Genomic DNA, 19,134 nt, shown 5'->3' on the forward strand with positions numbered 1-19,134 from the left:
TAAAACACAAAGCACTCCAAGCACGAACATTAAAAAAAAATGTTTTAAAACAGAAACAGTGGATAGGCACAGTAGAAACAAACTAACCAAACTTAAAAAAAAATAACCAAATAAAAAAGAAAAAAGAAAAAAATAACTAAACATAAAAAGGAGGGGCCCATCATGCTCTGAAATTATTGAATTCAATGTTCAGTCCGGCAAGCTGTAGTGTGCCTAATCAGTAAATGAGATGCTGTTCCTCGAGATTATGTTGATGTTTGCTGGAACACTGCAGCAATCCCAGAACAGAGATGTGAGCATGAGAGCGGGGGTGGGGTGTGGGGTGTTGAAATGGCCAGCAACCAGAAGCTCGGGGTCATACTTTTGGACTGAACGGAGGTGTTCCGCAAAGCGGTCACCCAATCTGCATTTGTTCTCCCCAGTGTAGAGGAGCACATTGTGAGCAGCAAATACAGTATACTAAATTGAAAGAAGTACAAGTAAATCGCTGCTTCACCTGAAAGGACTGTTTGGTGCCTTGGATAGTGAGGAGAGAGGAGGTAAATGGGCAGGTATTACACCTCCTGCGATTGCAGGGGAAGGTGCCGTGGGAAGGGGACGAGGTGGTGGGGGTAATGGAGGAGTGGGCGAGGGTGGCACAGAGGGAATGATCCCTTCGGAATGCTGACAGGGGAAGGGGGGGGAAGATGCGTTTGGTAGTGGCATCACGCTGGACGTGGTGTAAGTTGCGGTGGATGGTCCTTTGCATCTGGAGGCTGGTGGGGTGGACAAGGGGAAGTCTGTCACGGTTCTGGGAGGGATGTGAAGGGGTGAGGGTAGAGGTGCGGGAAATGGGCCGGACACGGTTGAGGGCCCTGTCAATCACAGTGAGAGGAAATCCTTGGTTGAGGAAAAAGGAAGACATATCAGAAGCACTGTCATGGAAGGGTGCATCATCAGAGCAGATGCGTCAGAGATAGAGAAACTGGGAGAATGGAATGGAGTCCTTACAGGAGGCAGGGTGTGAAGAAATGTAGTCAAGGTAGCTGTGGACAGTAGTATGATGTTTGGTGGTGGGGTCATGGTGCAGGGGAAGTAGGAAGATGTGTCTGAGAGTTGGTGCTGAGCCTCTGCAAGGTAGCGGTTGGTACGCCAGACAACAACAGCACCGCCCTCATCTGGAGGTTTGATGACAATGTCGGGGTTAGACCTGACAGAACGGAGTGAAAGAACAGAGTGCAGCAAGTTCAGAGGGGGCAGGTGAATTCAATGATTTCAGAGCATGATGGGCCCCCCCTTTTTATGTTTCGTTATTTTTTAATTTTTTTACTTTTGCTTCTTTATTTGGTTATTTTATTTTAGTTTTTTTAGTTTGGTTAGTTTGTTTCTACTGTGCCTACCCACTGTTTCTGTTTTTTAAAAATATTTTAATGTTTATGCTTGGAGGGCTTTGTGCTTTACAGTCAATTCACACCCTCTCTGTACGAACGCTTTGTCTTTCAGCACATCATTAACATACCATTTGCCTTTGTTCCATGACCTTCTAATGAGCTGCCTTCTTGAACCACTGCAGTCTATGTGGGATCGGTATGCCCACAGTGCTGTTAGGAAGGGAGTTCCAGGATTTTGACCCAGCGACAGCAAAGGAACAGTAATAAAGTTTCAAGTCAGGATGGTGTGTGGCTTGGAGGGGAACGTGCAGATGGTGGCACTCCCCTGCATTTGCTGCCCTTGTCATTCTAGGTGGTAGAGGTCGTGGGTTTGGAAGGTGCTGTCTAAGGAGCCTTGGTGCGTTGCTGCAGTGCATCTTGTAGATGGTACACACTGCTGCCACTGTGTGTCGGGTGGTGCAGGCAGTGAATGTTTGTGGGCGGGGTGCTAATCAAGCAGGCTGCTTTGTTCTGGATGGTGTCGAGCTTCTTGAGTGTTGTTGGAGCTGCACCCACCTAGGCAAGGGGAGAGCATTCCATCAAACTCCTGACTTTTGCCTTGTAGATGGTGGACAGGCTTTGGGGAGTCAGCAGGTGAGTTACTCACTGCAGGATTCCTAGCCTCTGACCTGCTCTTGTAGCCACGATATTTATATGGCTACTTCAGTTCAGTTTCTGGTCAATGATAATGCCCAGAATGTTGATAGTGGGAGATTCAGCAATCGTAATGCCATTGAATGTCAAGGTGAGATGGTTATATTCTCTCTTGTTGGAGATGGTCGTTACCTGACACTTGTGTGGTGTGCATGTTACTTGCCACATATCAGCTCAAGCCTGGATATATCCAGGTCTTGCTGCATTTCTACACAGACGGCTTCAGTATCTGAGGAGTCGTGAATGGTGCTGAACATTGTGCAATCATCAGCGAACATTGCCACTTCTGACCTTGTGATTGAAGGAAAGTCATTGATGAAGCATCTGAAGATGGTTCGGCCTAGGACACTACCCTGAGGAACTCCTGTAGTGATGTCCTGGAGCTGAGATGATTGACCTCGAACTACCACAATCATCTTCCTTTGCGCTAGGTATGACTCTAACCAGAGGAGAGTTGTCCCCCTGATTCCCATTGATTCCAGTTTTGCTAGGGCTCCTTGATGCCATACTCAGTCAAATGCTGCCTTGATGTCAAGGCCACTCACTCTCACCTCACCTCTGGAGTTCAGCTCTTTTGTCCATGTTTGAACCAAGGCTGCAATGAGATCTGCTTCTGCCCACGCTGAGGTGGCACAGTCAGGTGCCATGCCTTAAAGGCCCAGAGCTGTTCGAGGTTGTCCTGCAAGGCCATCTGCAGTCTCCATCCCTGAAAGTCAGCATCCTTCCACCAGCCATGCTGCAACCACTGGGGTAGCACTGTGTATGAGCACTAGGACAAGCAAAGGTACCCCTAAGACAGGAACGAAGAGAATGCACAAGGATGAATGGTTTATTTCTATTTGTATAAATGGATATGTTTTTGGATTATGATCTTTTAGTAAGGTTACTGTTGATGGCTTTTATTGCAGGATCTTGACCAAGGGGACACTGTGATGGGGCATCTCAGATGGATGGTGGGGAATGGTGGAGCCATGGTGGTGAAGAGAAGCTTCCATGGGAAGTGAAGTCTGAGCAGCAGCTCTTGGACAGCCCATCTGGAGTGAAGGGACTCCAAATGCATCTTCTCTGCTTCCTTCTACTCCTCCTTCTCCCAAGATGTCTTCGGGGTGCCAGGTAGCAGTGGCAGCGCCCTCATGGTTGCGATGTTGTAGAGGATGCAGCAGACCACCAGAAACTTGATGTACTGTAGGACTCCTGCTAAGTGGTTCAGGCAGCAAAAGCGATTCTTTAGCATGCTGATAGTCTTCTCCATGATGTTCCTGGTTGTTCAATGGCTTTCATTATATGCCTGTTGTCCGTGAGTAATCAGGGAGCAGATGAGGAGTCATCAGCTCAGATGTAGAGGGGCAGGCACCTCTGGTTCTTTATGGAGGCCCAAAGATGGTGGGAACGGCAGACTGACTAAGAATGAATGCACTGTGCCTGCTGCCAGCATTATGGACATTTGTCAACATTATGCTTTGTGCATGGTCACAGAGAAACTGAACATTGATGGAATGCTAGCCCTTGTGGCTCCTGTACCTCTCCCTGTTGAAAAGTAAGGCCCGCAGAGCCATGTGCATGCAGTCGATGGCTCCTTGCATCATTGGGAATTCCGCTATTCTGGCAAAGCCACGTGCCCTTTCATTTTGCTTCTCCTCACAAGTGGAAAGCATGATGTAATCACCTCACTTTGCATATATAGCCTCTATCACCTCCCAGATGCAGTGATGGCTGGGGTGCTGGGAGATATTGGAGATTTCACCTGCTCCTGCCTGGAATGACCCAGTCCCACAGAAGCTTAATGCAACTGTGACCTTTATTGCCACTGGCAGCACCATGCTCCCCTCTTGTGTGGCTTCAGGTCCTGTTGAAGGAGGTAGCAGAGTTCAGTGACCACATCCTTGTTGAATCTGAGTTGCTTCAGGCATTGCTCCTGAGTGAGGTGGAGGTATGAGATAAGACAGCGAGGCTAATACAGAGGATAAAAGAGCGGCCCCCAAGAGCGAGATCACAGAGAGACTGGTGTGGAGGATAAAAGATCGGCCCCTGAAAGTGAGAACACACTGAGACTGTCATGGAGGATAAAAGATCGGCCCCTGAGAGTGAGAACACACTGATACTCTCGTGGAGGATAAAATATCAGCCCTTGAGATTGAGAGCACACTGAGATTGGCGTGGAGGATAAAACAGCTCTGGTCAGAATTCAGAGTGGACCCTTGTGTTCAAAAAAAAAATGAAAGTGCAATGTCACAGGAAGGAAGGTAAGTGAGTGGTTGTTAAGCATTTCTCTTTTTTCTCTCTATAAACTATTCATTTAAACCAGAAGTTGGGAAATTAAAAACCTCATTTAGGGTGTGTATAACAGTGAGTGAATTAATAAGAGCATTAACACAGAACAGGTCCAGAGGTATTAATTCAAATTAACAAATTAAGCAAGGTACCAACTAGATCCTAAAAGAAGGAATAGAGTCTTTTTCAGGTCATGGATGGGCAGCTGAGACCTGCTTCTTGCAATTCCTGCGCCATGAGAGAACTCTCGGAAACACTTCATGTGTCTTGGGGGAGCTATATGTGCAGAAAGTGTCTCCAGCTGCTTCATTTCAAGCTAAGAATTTCTGAGCTTGAGGGGCAGCTGACTCACTGCAAAGCATCAGGGAGCAGGAGAGTTTTCTGGATTCTGCATTACAGGTGGTGGTCACCCCACAGGCAGTGAGAGCTCAGGATAGTAGATGGGTGGCCATCCAGAAGAGTAGGAAGAGGCAGGAGGTATCAGAGTCTTCATGATATATGCCACTCTCAAGCTTGTACTCAGCTTTGGAGACTGCTGGGAGTCACAACATCCTGAAGGAGTGCAGTTCAAAATATGGCACCAATGGACAAGGGACTGCGTAGGAGGGAACAGTAAGAAGTAGAAATGCAGTTGTTATAGGAGATTCCAGAGTAAGAGGTAAAACAGGCATTTCTGTAACTCCCTGGTGTCAGGGTAAAGGACATCACTAAGAGGTTGCAGAATATTCTGCAGGGGGAAGGGAGTGAGCCAGAAGTTCTGGTACACGTCATACCAATGGCATAGAGAGAGCAGGTATTGAGGTTCTACGGTCAGATTTTCAGAAGATGGAGAGGAAGTTGAAGAATAAAACCTTGAAGGTAATAACCTCTGGATTACTCCCAGTGCCATGCACCAGCGAGAGTAGAAATGAGAAGATAAGGAGGATCAATGCGTGGCTTGAGGCATGGTGCAGGAAGGAGGACTTCAGATTCTTGGGGCATTGGGATCTGTTCTGGGCAGGGCACACTCATTCCAAAGGGACAGGTTGCACCTCAACAAGACTGGAACAATGTCCTCTTGGGGAAGTTCATTAATGTAGTTGGAGAGTGTTTAAACTAAATTGGCAGGGGATTGTCTAAATTGGAAGAGGGCTAACTTCAATGGAACGAGAAGGGATTTATCAGGGTAAAATGGAACCAAAGACTGACAGGAAAAACTGTACCGCAACAATGGGTGCTCTTAAGGAAGATATGCTTCAGGTACAGGCGAGATACATTCCAAGGTAAAGGAGCCAAAAAGAGGGCTTCTTGGATGCCAAGGGAGATAGAGAATATGTCAAAACCAAAAAACGTGTGTATATGTTACATGTCAGGTGAATTCAAGTGAGAGAGGAAGTGAAGAGGAAAATAAGACTGGCAAAGAGAGAATAGAATAGCAGTAAAAAAACATAAAAGGGAACCCAAAAATCCTCTACCAGCAAGTAAATAATAAGCGGATGATAAGAGGCACGGTGGACCCCATTAGGGACAAATAGGGTGATATATGCTTAGAGGCACAAGGCAAGGCTAGAATACCTAATGAGTACTTTGTATCAGTGTTTACTAAGGAAGAAAATGTCTGCAAAATATCGGTAAAAGTGGAGAGAGTAGAGGTAATGGATGGGGTGAAAATTGAGAGACAGGAGATACTGGGAAGGCTGGCTATGTTTAAAGTGGATAAGTCTCCTGGTCCAGATGGCTTGCATCCAAGGAAATGGGGGTGGAAATAGCTGAAGGGCTTACCATAATCTTCCAGTCTTCCCTTGATATAGGGGAGGTGCCAAAGGATTGGAAAGTGCAAATATGACACCCTTATTCAAGAAGGGGTATGAAGACAGTCCTAGTAACAGGCCATCAGTTGTGGATAAGATTTTAGAAACAATAACCAGTGGAAAAATCATCAGGCACTTGGAGAGGTATGAACTAATTAATGATAGCCAGCACAATTTGTGAAAGGTAGATTATGCTTGACTAACCTAATTGAATTTTTTGATGCAATAGCAGAGACTTTTGATGAAGGAAATGCAATGCGTGTTGACTGTTTGGACTTTAAGAAAGTATTTGACAAAGTACCACATAAAAGACTCGTTAACAAAATTGAGGCTCATGGAATAGGAGGGTCAGTGTCATCTTGTATAAATAAAAATGGTTTAAGGACAATAAACAGCGAGTTGTGATAAATAGCTATTATTCAGATTGGAGGATGGATTGTATTTTTCCTCAAGTGTTAGTGCTAGGACCACTGCTTTTTTGATATATATAAAACTTCGATACTGGCATAGAGAATAACATTTCAAAATTGCCAATGATACCAAACTTGGAGGAGTAGCAAACAGTGAGGATGATGCAAATCGACTGCAACAGGACATAGATAAACTAGCAGAGTGGGCAGACAAGTGGCATATGAAATTTAGTATAGAGAAGAGTGAGGTGATGTGTTTTGGCAGAAGGGATAGGAAAGTGTTATATAGACTTAATGGCACAGTTCTAAGGAGTGTGCAGGGACAGAGGGAATTGGGGGTGCATGATCTTTGAAGGTGGCAGGAAATATTGAGAGAGTGATTAGCACAGCGCATGGGATCTTGGGCTTCATAAATAGAGTTATTGAGCACAAAAGCTGGGAAGTTCTGCTGAACCTTTATAAAAAAAAAACCCTCTGGTTAGGCCACAACTAGAGTATTGAATCCAGTTCTGGTCACCATACTTTAGGAAGGATGTTAGGGTCCTTGAGAGGGTGCAGAGGAGGGTTACCAAAATGTTTCCAGGGATGTGGGATTTTTTAGCTACAAGGTTAGGTTGGAGAAGCTGGGGTTGTTCTCCCTGGAGCAAAGAAGATTTTGAGGAGATTTAATCGAGGTGTACAAGATTATGACAGGTTTAGGTAAGGTAGACAAAGAAAAACTGTTCCCATTTTCTGATGGTGCAAGGACAAGGGGACACAGATTTACGGTTTTGTGCAAGCGATGCAGAGGGGATATCAGGAATAACTTTTTGTCAACAGGGAGTGATAATAACCTAGAACCCACTGCTGGAGGTGGAGGGAGGGACAATCAATAATTTCAAAACAAAATTGAATGGACATTTGAATGAAACAAACTTGCAGGGCAATGGGGTAGAGCAAGAGAACGGGACTGACTGGACAGCTCTATGGAGAGCTGGCATGGACTCAATGGACTAAACAGCCACCTTCTGTGCTGTAAATGACTCTACGTTCTCCCTGAAAACTTGTAGTGGGTTGGGCCATCTGTGGAGATCCCTCCTCCTCCTGCCTCTTAGCAGAGCCTCCTCCCTCTGCAGCCTTCTTAAAGTGCAGTGCCCATAGTTGGACATAATACGACAGTTAAGGCTGAACCAGTGTTTTATATAAGTTCCTCATAACTTCCTTGCTTTTTTACTTTATGTCTCTATTTATAAAGCCCAGGATCCTGTATGCCTTTTTCACTACATTCTCAATCTGATCTGCCACTTTCAATGATTTGTGCACATGTACACCCAGATCCCTCTGTTATTGCAGCTGACTTTAAAGAAAGCCAGCCTTAAAGATTTAGTGATCTGTATTGTGTGGATTTCACCTCCTTGATGTGAGTTTAAATCCAGCACCAGGTCAACAACAACAACAACTTGTATTTATATAGCACCTTTAATGTAATAAAATGCCCCGAGGAAATTTGTAAGGCAGTCTGAAGCCGCAGCTGAGGCCATTTTTCTCCATTGCCCGCTGAGGGGCAGCATGCAGAGGAGAAATAGGAGGAGACCACAATAAGATTCTTAGGGAACACCAGAAGTAACGGTGTAGGACTGGGAAGAGAAGCCATTGCAGGTCATCCTCAACTACCATTAGGCAGATAAGAATGGAACCAGAACAGTGCAGTTTAACCCAGCTGGAAGCAGGTGGTTTTAGTGATTTAATATGGATATGTGGTTGGAAGCTCATCACAAGGTCAAATATGATTCCAAGTTTGCAAACAATCTGCTTCAGCCTCAGATAGGCTGACAGTAAATGGGATGGAGTTGGTGACAAGGAAATTGAGTTTTTCTCGGGGACCAATGGTTTTGGTCTTCCCGATATTTAATTGTACGAAGTTTTTGCGCGTCCAGAAATGGATGGTGGACAAGCAGTCTGGCAACTTAGTGATAGTGGAGAGATTGAGAAATGTCGTGGTGAGATAGAGTTGGGTGTTGTCAGTTTACATGTGGAAACTGACGCTGTGTTTTCAGATGATTGTCGCCGAGGGGCAGCATGCAGAGATGAAATAGGAGGAGACCACGGTAAGATTCTTAGGGAACACCAGAAGTAACGGTGTAGGACTGGGAAGAGAAGCCATTGCAGGTCATCCTCAACTACCATTAGGCAGATAAGAATGGAACCAGAAGAATGCAGTTTAACCCAGCTGGACGATGGTGGAGAGGCCTTGGAGGAGGAAGGTGTGGTCAACCATATCAAAGGCTACAGACAGGGTGAGAAGGGCAAGAAGGGATAGTTAACCTTTGTCACAGTTAAATAGGATGTTATTTGTTACTTTGGTAAGAGCTGTTTTGCTATTGTGACAGGGGTGGAAACTTGAGCGGAGAGATTCAAACACCGAGTTCCCTGAAAGGTGGGGATGGATTCTGGGGGGGGGGGGGCCGACAACATGTTCAAGGACTTTGAAGAGGAAAGGGTGTTTGGAGATGGGGCGGTCGTTTGCAAGGAGGGGTGAAGAATGGATTTTTTTGAGGAGAGAAATGATGAAAGCAGTTCATGAAGAAAGATAACTGTTAACAATATCAGTTAACATGGGAGCCAGGAATTGAAGGAAGAGAAGTTGGGTTTAATGGCAATAGGATCGAGGGAGCTAGAGATGGGTCACATTGAGAAAATGAGCTTGGAAAGTGCGTGAAAGGAGATAGGAGAGAAACTAGAGAATAATGCAACTTCAGGGCTAGGGCAGGGGGTAGCTTTAGATTAAGTTTAGCCTGGTGAGTTAGGGGAAAGGAGGGAAGTGGCAGAGGCAGCTGATCAGATGGTCTCAATCTTAGTGACAAAGAAATCCATGAGCTCCTTGCACTTCTTGTTGGAGGTGAGGGTGGAGGAGACAGGGGAAAGGGTTTAAGAAGATGATTATCTTTGCATTTCTGAATTATCCTGGAATAGTGAGAATTTTGGCAGAGGGGATTACGATTTGACAGCTCTTTATGTAGTCCAGCCAGATATGGCAGTAAGTAGCTAAACCAATATATGTTCAAGTTTGTATCCCCAGCACATAAGGGAATAGAGACAAAAGCCATATCAGGGGGAATGGCCAGGTTGAGAACTGTGATATCAATTGTGAAGATGAGGGGTATGGTTAAGCAAATCAGTAGCTGCAGAACAGAGGGCCACAGGCTAGATATTTGGGATTTTGAAAATGCAATTGTCACTGGGAGAGAGTTTTTTCCAGGGTAGTCACAGAAGGGTGTAGGATTGGGAGGGGAAGCAGGAAGTGGGTGGACAGCAATAAAAGGAAGTGGCTAGTGATGGCCTTCTCTGTGATTGATATGCGAGGAGTAGTGAGGCCACATCAGATGGCAAGGTCTAGGGGTGGCCATGAATATGGGTTGGGGAGTTTACATGGAGGAGAGATTTAGACAGGATAACAGGTCAGTGAACTCAGAGGAAAGAGAACATGATGAATTGAGACAGAGGTTGAAATCACCAAGAATGAGAATGTGCTTGGTGCAGAGGCTGAGGGAGGAAAATAGTGAGAACATTTTTATGGTACTTGGATGGGTGATGGTGAAAGAGGATTTTAAATGAAATGTGAGAGGGGTGGAACAAGGTGAGCTCTTCAAAGGAGGAGGAAGTGCCTGAGGAGTAAGGGGCAGACCAAGGCGTGATTTGGTAATAAGAGGTACATTGCAACTGTGATGGGCTTGGCAGGTCACATCACCCTCAACCAGGTTTCCATCGATGTCGATGCAATCATCCACAATAAGCTCATGGGTTGCAAAGGCCTTGTTCACAAGTTAGGACATTCTAATGGAGATACGGAGAAGAGTGATGAGAACTGAAACTGATCAGCTGGCAGAGTCCACAGCGCCAGCATTCGGCGGTAACTTGGATAGTGAGGAGATCATCAAGATTAGCATCCCCCCAGTGGGCACGCTGGATGGGAAAGTCAGCAAACGAGTAGAATGGGGCAATTGGGATTTCTGCTCATGAGGAAGCAGTGGTGAGTGCATTGATGGGTCCTTCGGAGGATGGCAAGAGGGACACAGAGAGAAGCTATATGTTTATCTAAGGAATCAAACCTGGGATGGTGCAGGGGAGTAGGAAGGTTGAGAAGTACTGAAGGGCTGGAGTAGGAATTTGGGAGGGCAGGGTCCCTGAGAGGCAAGAAATGAAAGGATGCATTATGACAGAAGAAAGGGGTGACAAGGGTAAAATGAAAAGTTAAAAAGAGAAAATTGAAAATAGAAGTGATGGACTCAGGCCCAGAGTGGCAGCAAAATATGCACATCAGTGGATACAGAGAAAACCCAAGTTACATTGGACTGATTGAGTAGCAATTATTAGGATTCATAATTCCTGGTAGTAAATGGGGGATAGAAGACAATAGGAGGGAATCCTATTGTCAGAGTCAGAGAGCCCATGGTGGGAAAAATTTAGATGTAAAAAGGGTGGAATTCACATAAAGCATCAATGAATTGTTGTTCTAATTCGCAGACAGGTATGGCGGGCAAGTGAAGTCCAGAAGATATTTGAAGAGTAGACTATTGAAGGACACAGTGATGGAGGTTATCTCTGTGAGAATAAGTATCCAGGACATGTGCAGAATTGCTTGTGGGGCAGAAAGATGATGGTGAAGTTGAATAAGATCCAGAAATGGCAGAGAAGTATACTTTAGCCCAGGTGAGTGAATCTCAGGATGGTAACAGACTGTGGCAGAAGTTCAAAAATGAGTAGAACCAGTAGTCCAATCATAGGCTCAACAGGGAACAGTAGCAATCGGGGAAGTGCTGTATGCTTCTCAAAGTTACTTTAAAATATAAGCACCAGATCAGCAGCTCAGAGACTGCAGCTGAGCCTTAAGGTGTAGTCCAGTATAGTTCAGTAGAAGTGTAGTCTTGATGTCCAAAGAAGTCCAGGAATTTGCAAACCAATTTGGAGAAAATATCCAGAGCAAACAAACAAATAACAAGCAATGGTTAAAGGATGGGGCTTAAACTAGCAGTCAGTGGATGTTTAAACATGTAATTAGGGCTAAAATACACCCACTTCTGGAGTGAGGGGAAACTAAACAGAGGACACTGGGGTGCTAAAAACAAAGTATGGCTAAGAATAGAGAAGAATAGTGAGGAGCTCCCTAGGGAGCTGACTGCCCAAGATCCATCTTGAAAAACCATTTTGTAAAAGTCAAGGGGATCTCCACGCATCCAGCAACAGGAATGTTATCAAGCAGGGTGAGCAGCCAATCATATTGAAGTAGTCTCACAGGCAGCAAACAGTAGAAAAATGCAGTGATTTTTTTTTTACTTTTCATTAAAAAGCAACATAAATGATTGGGACATACACATTGGATTAAGGTAGAAGCTGAAATGTCAAAAACATTTTTAAAAAATTATAAATGTGAATCTTTTTATCTTATGGAGAAATTTGACATTCCACAAATATAACATGAGTGTTTCAGGCACCATAAGGCTGTTTCAGGCACCAGAAGACTCCTTCACGTGCTGGAAGTGTGTCCAGCTGCAGCTCTTGTTAGACTGCATGACGGCTCTGGAGCTGCGGATGGACTCACTTTGGAGCATCCGCGATGCTGAGGAGGTCGTGGATAGCACCTTTAGTGAATTGGTCACACCGCAGATTAGGATTGCTGAGGGAGAAAGGGAATGGGTGACCAAAAGGCAGAGAAAGAGCAGGAAGGCAGCGCAGGTGTCCCCTGTGGTCATCTCCCTCCAAAACAGGTATACCGTTTTGGATACTGTTGTGGGAGATGGCTCACCAGGGGAAGGCAGCAGTAGCCAGGTTCATGGCACCGTGGCTGGCTCTGCTGTTCAGAAGGGCGGGAAAAAGAGTGGAAGGGCTATAGTCATAGGGGATTCGATTGTAAGGGGAGTAGATAGGCGGTTCTGTGGTCGAAAACGAGACTCCCGAATGGTATGTTGCCTCCCAAGTGCACGGGTCAGGGATGTCTCAGATCGGCTGCAGAACATTCTGAAGGGGGAGGGTGAACAGCCAGTTGTCGTTGTGCACATAGGCACCAATGATATAGGTAAAGAACGGGATGAGGTCCTCCAAGCAGAATTTAGGGAGTTAGGAGCCAAGTTAAAAAGTAGGACCTCAGAGGTAGTAATCTCAGCATTGCTACCAGTGCCACGTGCTAGTCAGAGTAGAAATGAAAGAATAGTCAGGATGAATGCGTGGCTTGAGAGATGGTGCAGGAGGGAGGGGTTCAGATTTTTGGGACACTGGGACCAGTTCTGGGGGAGGTGGGACTATTACAAATTGGATGGTCTACACCTGGGCCGGACTGGAACCAATGTCCTTGGGGGTGCTTTTGCTAATGCTGTTGGGGAGGGTTTAAACTAATGTGGCAGGAGGATGGGAACCAAATGAGGAGGTCAGTGGACAGTAAGGAGGTAGTAACTAAAGCCTGTAAGGAACTAGATAATGAAGTCAGCGTGACTAAGGGAAAGAGTAGGCAGCGAGCAGATCATGAACGCAAAGGGACTGGTGGTCTGAGGTGCATTTGTTTTAATGCAAGAAGTGTAGTAGGTAAGGCAGATGAACTTAGGGCTTGGATTAGTACATGGGAGTATGATGTTATTGCTACTACTGAGACTTGGTTGAGGGAAGGGCATGATTGGTAACTAAATATCCCAGGATATCGATGTTTCAGGTGGGATAGAGAGGGAGGTAAAAGAGGTGGAGGAGTTGCATTACTGGTCAAAGAGGATATCACAGCTGTGCTGAAGGAGGGCACTATGGAGGACTCGAGCAGTGAGGTAATATGGGCAGAACTCAGAAATAGGAAGGGTGCGGTAACAATGTTGGGGCTGTACTACAGGCCTCCCAACAGCGAGCGTGAGATAGAGGTACAAATGTGTAAACAGATTATGGAGGTTTAGATTTAGGATCTGGATCGGCGCAGGCTTGGAGGGCCAAAGGGCCTGTTGCTGTGCTGTAATTTTCTTTGTTCTTTGTTCTTTGTAAAGGTGTTACATAAATACAAGGTGTTGGTGAAAAAATGAGGTGGGTTACAAGAGAATTCACAGAAGGGTTCTGATCATTAGTGGAAATAAGTTTCATAGGAGTATAGGAATGTACAGAACTGAAAGAAATATTGCTGTCTATTTGACTGGTCCCAATATCTCCAAAATAACTTATCACACAATTCCTATACTCTAGCAATTTTTTTCTAGGTACTTTTACAACTCTCTCAAATCTGCTGATACAGTGAACGCCCATTGCTTCCCTTGGCAGCTCATTCCATATATCCACCACTTGCTCCATCAAGTAGTGAAATCTAAACTGTTCTTTCAAGCTCACTTTTCTAAATTTGAGGTAAATTTGGGGCTGACTCAGTTAAACCAAATGAGGTTAGAGTAGGAAAACCTTCTTTGGCCTCCTTATCTCGAGAGACAATGGGTAAGCGCCTAGAGGTGGTCAGTGGCTTGTGGAGCAGCAGCTGGAGTGGTTATAAAAGCCAATTCTAGAATGACAGACTCTTCCACAGGCACTGCAGGTAAAGTTGGTTGTCAGGGCTGTTACACAGTTGCCTCTCTCCTTACACTTCTGTCTCTTTTCCTGCCAACTGCTGAGTCTCTTCAACTCGCCTCTCTTTAGCCCCGCCTTTATAGCTGTCCACCAGCTCTGGCGATCACTGGCAACTAACTCCCATGACTTGTGGTCAATGTCGCAGGACTTCATGTCACGTTTACAAATGTCTTTAAAGCGGAGACATGGACGGCCGGTGGGTCTGATACCAGTGACGAGCTCGCTGTACAATAGGTCCTTCGGAATCCTACCATCTTCCATGCGGCTCACATGACCAAGCCATCTCAAGCGCCTTTGGCTCAGTAGGGCGTATATGCTGGGGATGTTGGCTGCCTCGAGAACTTCTGCGTTGGAGATACAGTCCTGCCACCTGATGCCAAGGATTCTCTGCAGACAGCGAAGATGGAAGGCGTTGAGACGGCGCTCTTGGCTGACATACGTTGTCCAGGCCTCGCTACCGTAGAGCAAGGTACTGAGGACATAGGCTTGAAACACTTGGACTTTTGTGTTCTGTGTTAGTGTGCCATTTTCCCACACCCTCTTGGCCAGTCTGGACATAGCAGCAGATGCCTTTCCCATGCGCTTGTTGATTTCTGCATCGAGAGACAGGCTACTGGTGATAGTTGAGCCTAGGTAGGTGAACTCTTGAACCACGTCCAGAGATGGAGCATTTCTGACATCCTGTTCCATGATGTTCGTTTTCTTGAGGCTGATGGTTAGGCCAAATTTGTTGCAGGCAGCCGCAGTCCTGTCAATGAGACTCTGCAGTCACTCTTCAGTGTGAGATGTTAATGCAGCATCGTCAGCAAAGAGGATTCCCCTGATGAGGACTTTCCATACTTTGGTCTTCATTCTAAGACGGGCAAGGTTGAACAACCTGCCATCTGATCTTGTGTGGAGGAAAATTCCTTCTTTAATTAACTTTAATTAAGGTAAATTAGACAAATCTTGAAGACTGGAGAAGGAGCAAAGTTGAGTTCAGAGGGGAACAAAGTAAGAGACAGGAGATAAAATTCAAATCTAATGTTGCGAAAACAAAAGGCAGTAATGTTATTTTTCTTATTCTTTCATTGGATGTGGGCATCGCTGGCTAGGCCAGCATTTATTTCCCATCCCTAATTGCCTGTGAGAAGGTGGTGGTGAGTTGCTTTCTTGAACCGCCGCAGTCCATGTTGGATAGGTACAGCCACAGTGCTGTTAAGAAGGGAATTCTAGGATTTTGACCCAGTGACAGTGAAGGAATGCTGATATTGTTCCAAGTCAGGATGGTGTGTGGCTTGGAGGAGGGGAACTTGCAGGTGGTGGTGTTCCCATGCATCTGTTGCCCTTGTCCTTCTAGGTGCTAGAGGTTGCAGGTTTGGAAGGTGCTGTCAAAGCAGCCTTGATGCGTGGATGCAATACATCTTGTAGATGGTACACATTGCTGCCACTGTGCGTGCGTGGTGGAGGGCGTGAATGTTTGTGAATGGAGGGCTAATCAAGCAGGCTGCTTTGTCCTGGATGGTGTCAAGCTTCTGGACTGTTGTTGGAGCTGCACCCATCCAGGCAAGTGGAGAGTATTCAATCACACTCCTGGCTTGTGCCTTGTAGATGGTGGACAGGCTTTGGGGAGTCAGGGGGTGAGTTACTCAACGCAGGATTCCTAGCCTCTGACCTGCTCTTGTAGCCACAGTATTTATATGGCTACTCCTGTTCAGTTTCTGGTCAATGGTAAACCCAGGATGTTGATAGTGGGGGATTCGGCAATGGTAATGCCATTGCATGTCAAGGGAAGATGGTTAGATTCTCTCTTGTTGGAGATGGTCATTGCCTGGCACTTGTGTGGCACGAATGTTACTTACCACTTATCAGCCCAAGCCAGGATATTGTCCAGGTCTTGCTGCATTTCTTCACAGACTGCTTCAGTATCTGAGGAGTCGCGAATCGTGCTGAACATTGTGCAATCATCAGTGAACATCCCCACTTCTGACCTTATGACTGAATGAAGGTCATTGATGAAGCAGCTGAAGATGGTTGGGCCTAGGACACTACCCTGAGGAATACCTGCAGTGATGGCCTGGGGCTGAGATGATAGACCTCTAACAACCACAACAATCTTCCTTTGCCCTAGGTATGACTCCAACAATCACTCTCACCTCAGCTCTTGAGTTCAGCTCTTATTTCCATGTTTGAAACAAGGCTGTAATGAGGTCAGGAGTTGAGTGGCCCTCCTGGCAGAACCCAAACTGAGCATCAGTAAGCAGGTTATTGCTAAGCAAGTGCCGCTTGATCGCACTGTCGACGACACCTTCCTTCACTTTACTGATGATCGAGAGTGTACTGATAGAGCAGTAATTGGCCGAGTTGGACTTGTCCTGCTTTTTGTGTACAGGACATACCTGGGCAATTCTTCACATTGCCGAGTAGATGCCAGTGTTGTAGCTGTACTGGAACAGCTTGGCTAGGGGCATGGCAAGCTCTGGAGCACAGGTCTTCAGTACTATTGCAGGAATGTTGTTCGGGCATATAGCCTTTGCAGTATCCAGTGCCTTCAGTCATTTCTTGATTTCATGCAGAGTGAATCAAATTGACTGAAGTCTTGCATCTGTGATGCTAGGGACTTCAGAAGGAGGCCGAGATGGATCATCCACTCGGCATTTCTTGCTGAAGATTGTTGCAAATGCTTCAGCCTTGTCTTTCACAATGATGTGCTGGGCTCCCCCATCATTGAGGATGGGGATATTTGTGGAGCCACCTCCTCCAAAATATGTTTAATTGTCCACCACCATTCACAACTGGATGTGACAGGTCTGTAGAGCTTAGTTCTGATCCATTGGTTTTGGGATCGCTGAGCTCTGTCTATTGCATGCTGCTTACGCTGTTTGGCACACAAGTAGTCCTTTGCTGTAGCTTCACCAGGTTGACACCACATTTTGAGGTATGCCTGGCGCTGCACCTGGCATGCCTTCCTGCACTCTTCATTAAACCAGGGTTGATCCCCTGGCTTGATGGTAATGGTAGAGTCGGATATATGCTGGGCGATGAGGTTACCAATTGCAGAGGAATACAATTTTATTGCTGCTGATGGTCCACAGCACCTCATGGATGGCCAGTTTTGCATTGCTAGATCTGTTTGAAATCTATCCCATTTAGCACGGTGGTAGTGCCACACAACATGATGGAGGGTATCCTCAAGTGAAGATGGGACTTCATCTCCTCAAGGCCTGTGTGGTGGTCACTCCTACCAATACTGTCATGGACAGATGCATCTCTCTCCCCTTGTTTAGTTTAAAGTCCTCGATGTTGAGGACTCCCAGGGCAACTCCCTTCCAACACTATACAACTGTGCTGCCACCTCTGCTGGGTCTGTCCTGCCAGTGGGACAGAACATACCCAGGAATGAAGATGGCAGTGTCTGGGATATTGTCTGTAAGATATGATTCGGTGAATATGACTATGTCAGGCTGTTCCTTGACTCCTCTGTGGGACAGCTCTCCAAACTTTGGCAGAAGCCCCCACATGTTAGTAAGGAGGACTTTGCAGGGTCGTCAGGGCTGAGTTTGCCGTTGTTGTTTCCGGTGCCTAGGTCGATGCTGGGTGGTCCGTCCGGTTTCATTCCTTATTGACTTTGTGGTAGTTTGATACAACTGAGTGGCTTGCTAGGCCATTTCAGAGGGCATTTAAGAGTCAACCACATTGCTGTGGGCCTGGAGTCGCATGTAGACCTGACCAGGTAAGGACAGTAGATTTCCTTCCCTAAAAGACATTAGTGAACCAGATGGGTTTTTCAATAATTGACAATAGTTTCCTTGCATCTTTCGACTTGCTTTTTAATTCCATATTTATTGATTGAATTCAAATTGCACCTTCTGCCGTGGTGGGATTTGAACCCATATCCCCAGCGCAATACCCTGGGTCTCCGGGTTACCAGTCCAGTGAAAATACCACTACCTCACCACCTCCCCTTAAATACTAAATAAATTAAATATGTTAAATATTAAAATCTATCTGTCCTGGGGCCATGCAAAATAAAAACAGTTGCCTGGTCATGTTTGGATTCAAATGCATCTGTTCCTTTCAGTTTAGAAAAATCTAAACATATCACAGTTCTCTCCACAAAACTATTGCCAGTGTGCCCGCTGTATTCCTTCAGCCACATACCTCGGTGACGATGGTGGAGATGTACTGATCCTTACTGTACTCCCATCCATCCAAACAGGGCTCCTGTTCGACCTCAGACATATTGAAGGAATCTGGGTCGGGAAATGTCTCCGAAAGATTCATTATCACGTCCACCCGGTACCGTCTACATTTGCTGTACTGGAGTTTGTCTCCTTCTTGCACCAGAGGGATCGTCCGATTCCTCCACGCTTCACTCAGATTGAGATTCCCGGGAACTAAGCAGCGATGCTCTGGAATATCCCCGACAAAAACTATAGACAGTCCACAGAAACCGTTGGGAAGGACGCTGAGGCTCAAAAGACAGAAGACAATCTTCTGGAAGGGTCCCCATTCTCCGAGAAAAGCGATAATTTCATCATAATCCCGCATGTTAGCTACAGTGATTTTCAACAGTAAAACTCCAGCAATTGGCCGATAGAGGGCAAACAGTTATTACAGCCAGGAGTGACTTAAAACTCTGGTTCAATCTCAATTCTTTCCACCTATAAATACTAATCCAGTCTCCATCCAACCCTGATAGCTCCTCCCAATCCGACTGAGCCGTTGAAGAGAGTTTTTTAACTTGTTTGCCAGCGCTGAAATGTTCTTATCCTTTCGGCCGAGCGAAATATTTTTTCTTAACTTCAAACATGTTATTTCAAAGATTGCAAATTCTGTTTACACACTGACTACGGACACAGCGATGAAAAACGTTTTTTTTTAAATGTTTTGGAGTTAGGTTGTGTGGAATATGGAGGCAGCCCAGTCATTGCAACAATCCAGGTGCTATAAAATTTTCTTGGAATTTGGGTTATCTCGGAGGAAGGGTTTGGGGCAGCATTTGGTAGATAAGAAACTGCTCAAACACAGCGAGTCTCAGATGCCCATTGTGAACGGCATCCC

At 45.8% G+C, this 19,134-nt stretch overlaps 1 protein-coding gene across 6 annotated transcripts in view; it reads right to left on the bottom strand.

Moving 5' to 3' along the window:
• The window catches only part of LOC137375967 (organic cation/carnitine transporter 2-like), a 171,435-nt gene extending 152,713 nt beyond the window's left edge, over positions 1-18,722 (bottom strand). For all 6 annotated transcript variants that reach the window (XM_068043777.1, XM_068043775.1, XM_068043779.1 and 3 more), the window contains exon 1: positions 18,232-18,722. In XM_068043777.1, coding sequence (XP_067899878.1) covers positions 18,232-18,621 — 390 coding nt within the window. In that variant the 5' untranslated portion in view covers positions 18,622-18,722. The remainder of the gene's footprint in view (positions 1-18,231) is intronic.
• Between the last annotated feature and the right edge of the window lie 412 nt (positions 18,723-19,134).

The sequence above is a fragment of the Heterodontus francisci genome, chromosome 12, assembly GCF_036365525.1.
Source record: "Heterodontus francisci isolate sHetFra1 chromosome 12, sHetFra1.hap1, whole genome shotgun sequence".
Taxonomy (NCBI): domain Eukaryota; kingdom Metazoa; phylum Chordata; class Chondrichthyes; order Heterodontiformes; family Heterodontidae; genus Heterodontus; species Heterodontus francisci.